General features: G+C 44.2%; 1 protein-coding gene across 1 annotated transcript in view; it reads right to left on the bottom strand.

Moving 5' to 3' along the window:
• ZNF589 (zinc finger protein 589) overlaps positions 1–6,743 on the bottom strand; it is a 34,354-nt gene that overhangs the window by 17,750 nt on the left and 9,861 nt on the right. Inside the window, 1 exon segment of the mRNA XM_017855643.1 lies at positions 5,898–5,936. Coding sequence (XP_017711132.1) covers positions 5,898–5,936 — 39 coding nt within the window.

The following is a 6,743-nucleotide window of genomic DNA, read 5'->3' on the forward strand; positions in this document are numbered from 1 at the left end:
AAAAAAAAAAAAAGATGTTATTCTCCCCCAAACGAATATAAAAATTCAAAGCGTCCGGGCGCGGTGGCTCAAGCCTGTAATCCCAGCACTCAAACCCCGTCTCTACTAAAGAATACAAAAAACTAGCCGGGCGACGAGGCGGGCGCCTGTAGTCCCAGCTACTTGGGAGGCGGAGGCAGGAGAATGGCGTGAACCTGGGAGGCGGAGCTTGCAGTGAGCTGAGATCCGGCCACCGCACTCCAGCCTGGGCGACAGAGCCAGACTCCGTCTCAAAAAAAAAAAAAAAAATTCAAAGCAATTCAATCAAAATCTCATTGTAGAAATTGATAAGACTTTCAATTTCAAATTGATAGATTTCAATATTTATATAAAAATGCAAAAGACTTAGAATATGCAAAGCAACCTCAAAAAAATAATAAAATTAGCCAGGCGCAGTGGCTCACACCTGTAATCCCAGCACTTTGGGAGGCAGAGGCGGGCAGATCAGGAGGTCAGGAGATTGAGACCATCCTGGCTAACACGGTGAAACCCCGTCTCTACTAAAAATACAAAAAATTAGCCATGCGTGGCGGCACATGCCTGTAGTCCTAGCTACTAAAGAGTCTGAGGCAGGAGAATCACTTGAACCTGGGAGGTGGAGGTTGCAATGAGCCAAGATCGCGTCACTGCACTCCAGCCGGGGAGACAGAGGTGAGACTCTGTCTCAAAATAATAATAATAATAATAATAATAAAATTTAAGGACTTACACTACCTGATTTTTAAGACTTACCATAAAGCTACATTAGTGAGGAGCACAATACAAATGTGAGAAGAGTTCAATGGAGCAGAACAGAGCACCCAGAAAACAGACCCACAATTGATTTTTCTTTTTTTTTTGAGACAGGGTCTCACTCCATCACCCAGGCTGGAGTGCAGTGGTGCGAACATGGCTCACTGCAGCCTCAACCTGCCAGGCTCAAGTGATCCTCCCACCTCAGCCTCCCAAATAGCTGGGACTACAGGCAAACAACTCCTGCTAATTTTTTGTACTTTTTGTAAAGATGAGGCTTCGCCATGTTGCCCAGGCTGGTCTCGAACTCCTGGGCTCAAGCGATCCACCTGCCTTGACCTCCCAGAGTGCTAGGATTACAGGTATGAGCCACTGTGCCTGGCCCCACAATTGATTTTTAACAAAAGTATCAAAGGAATTCAATGAAAGAAGGAAAGTCTTTTCAAAACGGTGTTGGAAGAACGGAATGCCCAAATTTAAAAATACAGAACACCAATCCCTATCTCATACCATACCAAAAAAACCTAAAAATCACCTCAACTTAAAGTTGATTTTTTTTTAGTTTCTTTTTTTTCGAGACAGAGTTTCACTCTGTTGCCCAGGCTGGAGTATGTTGGTGCAATCTCGGCTCACTGCAACCTCTGCCTCCCAGGTTCAAGCGATCCTCCTGCCTCAGTCTCCCAAGTAGCTGGGATTACAGGCACGCATCACCACGCCCAGCTAATTTTTTTTCTTTTTTTGAGATGGAGTCTTGCTCTGTCACCCAGGCTGGAGTGCAGTGGCGTGATCTCAGCTCACTGCAACCTCCACCTCCCAGGTTCAAGTGATTCTCCTATCTCAGCCTCCCGAGTAGCTGGAACCACAGGCGCGTGCCACCACGCCCAGCTAATTTTTAGTAGAGTCGGGGTTTCACCATGCTGGCCAGGCAGGCCTTGAACTACTGACCTCAGGTGATCCGGCCCTTTCGGCCTCCCAAAGTGCCAGGATTACAGGCATCAGCCATGGCGCCCGGCCGAATTTTTGTATTTTTAGTAGAGATGGAATTTCACCATGTTGGCCATGCTGGTCTCAAACTCCTGACCTCAAGCAATCCACCCACCTCGGCCTCCCAAAGCTAGGATTGTGGGTGTGAGCCACTGTGCCCGGCCAAAATTATATAGTTTCTAGAAGAAAATCTTTACAACTTGGAGATAAGCGAAGATTTCTTTGACAGCATACAGACAGCAAAAAACATAAAACAGAAAAGTTGACCAAATTTCATATTTAAAAAACCATTTTATAGTTTTAACAAATTTCATCAAAATTTTAAAACTCTTGCTCATCAAAAGATATTAAGAAAAGGAATAGGTAGGCTCTAGGTTAGAACAAAATATTCACGAAACAAACACATGACAGAAGACGAGCCAGGCACGGTGGCTCACGCCTATAATCCCAGCACTTCAGGAGGCCGAGGCAGACAGATCACCTGAAGTCAGGAGTTCGAGACCAGCCTGGCCAACATGATGAAACCACGTCTCTACTAAAAATACAAAAATTAGCCAGGCGTGGTGTCGCATGCCTGTAATCCCAACTTCTCAGGAGGCTGAAGCAGGAAAATTGCTTGAACCCAGGAGACAGAGATTGCAGTGAGCCAAGATCACATCACTGTACTCCAGCGTGGGCAACAGAGGGAGATTCTATCTCAAAAAAAAAGAAAAGTTGTTCTCAAAGAAGTAGAGAGTAGGCCAAGTGCAATGGCTCACACCTGTAATCCCAGCACTTTGAGAGTCCAAGGTGGGAGGACTGCTTGAATCCAGGAGTTCGAGACCAGCCTGGGCAACATAGTGAGACCTCGTCTCTACTTAAGTAAAAAAAAAAAAAAAGAAAGAAAGAAAGTAAAGAGTAAAATAGTAGTTACCAGAGGATGGAGAGGGGAAGGGAGAGGAAAGCAGGAGAGAGATTGGTCAATAGGTGCAGAACTACATTATACAAAAGGAGTAAGTTCTGGTGTTCTATTGTAAAATAGGAAGCTTAGCGTTAACAATAATAAATTGTATTTTTTTTGTTTTTTTGAGATGGAGTCTTGCTCTGTTGCCTGGGCTGGAGTGCAGTGGCTCGATCTCAGCTCACTGCAACCTCCACCTCCCAAACTCAAGTAATTCTCCTGCCTCAGCCTCCTGAGTAACTGGGATTACAGGCGCCCACCACCACACCCAGCTAATTTTTGTATTTTTAGTAGAGATGAGTTTTCCCCATGTTGGCCAGGCTGGTCTCGAACTACTGACCTCAGGTGATCTGCCCATCTCTGCCTCCCAAAGCGCTGGCATTATAGGTGTGAGCCACCATGCCCAGCCAGAACTGTATATTTCAAAATAGCTAGAAAAGAGGTTTTTGAATGTTCTCATCACAAAAAAATGATAAACGTTTAAGGTGATAGATACACGAATTACCCCAATTTGATCATTACACAATGTCTACATGTGTCAAAACATCACATTGTACCCCATTAAAAGGTACAAACATTATATGTCAATCATAAATTGTTTTAAATGTGTCAAAACTTTGAATAGACACATCAAAAAGGAAGCTTTGTGAATGGCTAACAAATAGCTGTAGAAGTGCTGAACTCAACAAATGGTAAAATCAAAATCTGTGCATTTCACTGTATGTAAATTTGACCTCAGAAAAAATCAGAAACAATATTGAATTCTACTTAATAATATGCATGCTGAAGTATTTAGAGGTGAAATGTATTGAGATCTGCAACTTACTCTGAAGTGCATGAAAACATAAGATGGGCTGGGCACAGTGGCTCATGCCTATAATCCTAGCACTTTGGGAGGCCGAGGCGGGCAGATCACCTGAGGTCAGGAGTTCAAGACCAGCCTGGCCAACACGGTGAAACCCTGTTTCTACTAAAAATACAGAAATTAGCCAGATGTGGTGCCGCGTGCCTGTAATCCCAGCTACTCTGGATCCTGAAGCAGGAGAATTGCTTGAACTCAGGAGGTAGAGGTTGCAGTGAGCCGAGATTGTACCATTGCACTCCAGCCTGGGCAACAAGAGCGAAACTCCGCCTCAAAAAAAAAAAAAAAAAAAAAAAAAAAAAGGTTGAGGGAATACAGGAAAATAAAGGCAGTGGCTTCCCTGATAATGAAGTACTTTGCTCCCAAGTCACCCTCATCTGTATCAATCAAGCTTGGCCCCTATGGCCTGGAAGCCGCCCCAGAGACCGGCACAAAACCTCCTGAGAAGAATGGTGTGGCTGCTATGTCTCCTATACTCTATCCCTTCATGAAGCTACGTGAATTTAATGCAGGCTTAAAGAACATTGTATACCATGAATTTGATTATCAATCCAAACCTAAGACCATTCTTTGTGGCTGTGCATTGTTTTAACAGCTACAGGCTAACATTTAGTCTTTCCCTGTACTATTTTACAGTTTTAGCTGTCTTCATCATAATTATTACCAGTGTCATTAATTTCCTGTCTCTATGCATCATTTCCCAAAGAATCTTGGATCTTTGAGAATAAGGACAGTGAATTTAACAACTCTATTTGGCTAGCTCCCACAATCTCATATAGTCCTCTGCCCAGAAACCAATAAATTAAATTACTGGTACAGAAAAGACCATAAGGGTTGGGGGACAGGGATATGCAACATCAGAACAAGGGGGTGAACTCTATGGGGCTCTTCATCTAAAAACATAACCCCGGCCGGGCGCGGTGGCTCAAGCCTGTAATCCCAGCACTTTGGGAGGCCGAGGCGGGCGGATCACAAGGTCAGGAGATCAAGACCCCCCTGGCTAACATGGTGAAACCCCATCTCTACTAAAAAATACAAAAAACTAGCCGGGCGAGGTGGCGGGCGCCTGTAGTCCCAGCTACTCGGGAGGCTGAGGCAGGAGAATGGCGTGAACCCGGGAGACGGAGCTTGCAGTGAGCTGAGATCTGGCCAGTGCACTCCAGCTTGGGTGACAGAGCGAGACTCTGTCTCAAAAAAAAAAAAAAAAAAAACTCCATTTCCTAGAGTTGGAAAATGTGTTCTTTTATCATTGGGCAGTTTTCTAGGAGAAAAAAAAAACAGTCAAAAAGGCATCACAGAAATTAATGGTTTGAGATCAGAGAAATCTGGATTTAATTCCTGACTCTACCATTTGGCCATTCGCATGTCCCTGTGCATAAATCATGTAATCCCTCTAAGCCAGAAGATCTCATCTCTCAAATGGGGACGTCACCACCCATCTCCTACAGCTGTTAATGATTTAAACACGAGACTGAAATATTTATGGATTAAATGGTATGATGCCTTGGACTTTCTGTAATCCAATGGGAATGGAGATGAAATAAAACTGGCCATGAGTTGATCATTGCTGAAGTGGGATGAGGATACAGAAGAGTTCATTAACTCTTTTTCCACTTTGCATCTTTGTTTTCTTTTCTTTTTTTTTTTTTTTTTTTGAGACAGAGTCTCGCTCTGTCTCCCAGGCTGGAGTGCAGTGGCGCGATCTCAGCTCACTGCAAGCTCTGCCTCCCGGGTTCACGCCATTCTCCTGCCTCAGCCTCCCGAGTAGCTGGGACTACAGGCGTCCGGCCACCTCGCCCGGCTAGTTTTTCATATTTTTTAGTAGAGACGGGGTTTCACCGTGTTAGCCAGGATGGTTTTGATCTCCTGACCTCGTGATCTGCCCGTCTCGGCCTCCCAAAGTGCTGGGATTACAGGCTTGAGCCACCGCGCCTGGTCGCATCTTTGTTTTCTATGATAAAATGTGAAAAAGAGGTCCAATGTACAAGATAAGACTATTAGATACTATTAAAGTGTTATAATTATTTGTGCAAATGTTGACATAGGGAACTTTTAATAGTGCATTTTAGGATCTTAATAACCCAAGGTTTTTGTAAAAAGTTACCATTACATTTTAGAATACTCTGAATTAATGTTAAACTTGGTCATGTTTTTGTGTAAGTTCAAAAAACAGGAAGATTAAACACAAAAACCATTATAATATGCCTAGAACAATGGCTAACACAAGGCATAAACCACTTAAATGTTAATCACTTCCTCCCTTCCCAAGAAAGAGAGATGAGCCCATTCTCTGAGAAATGAGCCAGCATTTCAGAAAAGAGAAAGGTGGGTCCAACTCACCAGATATCTAGGCTTCCCTTCCCAAGGCCGGGCAGAATCCTTGGCAGGCAGAGTTGGGGAAAGAAAGAAGCAGTCTTGAGAAGCCAGGCCTACCAGGCCCATCATGAGGATCCCCAAGAGCCCTCTGAGCCTTGACTGTGGTCACCTGAGCCTTCTCAGCCGACCCAGACCCCGAGCTCCTCGCACCTCCTGCCTTATGCTTGAGTCAACTTCTCTATGCTCTGCACCACTTCCCTATTACATTTTTAAAGAAACACTAATTTTAATCAAATGTAGTAAGGTAAACTGTAAGCACTCATCATTTTTCTACCCTAAAATCAGCAAAACTGTTGAGACAAGGCATCATTTCCCCCATGTGTTATGTGACTCCAGGTAGACTTTTTTTTTTTTTAATTTATGAAAATGGACCGAGCACAGTGGCATGCACCTATAATCCCAGAACTTTGGGAGGCCAAGGTAGGCAGACCACTTGAGGTCAGGAGTTTGAGACCAATCTAACCAATATGGCAAAGAAACCCCATCTCCATTAAAAATACAAAAATTAGCCAGGCATGGTGGTGCACACCTATAATCCCAGTTACTCAGGAAGCTGTGGCAGGAGAATCGCTTGAACCCAGGGGATGAAGGTTCCAGTGAGCAGAGATCACACCACTGTACTCCAGCCTGGGCAACAGCAAAACTCTGTCTCAAAAATAGTTTATGAAAAAGAAGTCTGTGATTTAATAAAAATGTATTTTTAAAAAATGTGTCAACCGGCCGGGCGCGGTGGCTCAAGCCTGTAATCCCAGCACTTTGGGAGGCCGAGACGGGTGGATCACGAGGTCAGGAGATCGAGACCATCCTGGC

Source organism: Rhinopithecus bieti, unplaced genomic scaffold (genome assembly GCF_001698545.2).
Source record: "Rhinopithecus bieti isolate Rb0 unplaced genomic scaffold, ASM169854v2 scaffold_39746, whole genome shotgun sequence".
Taxonomy (NCBI): domain Eukaryota; kingdom Metazoa; phylum Chordata; class Mammalia; order Primates; family Cercopithecidae; genus Rhinopithecus; species Rhinopithecus bieti.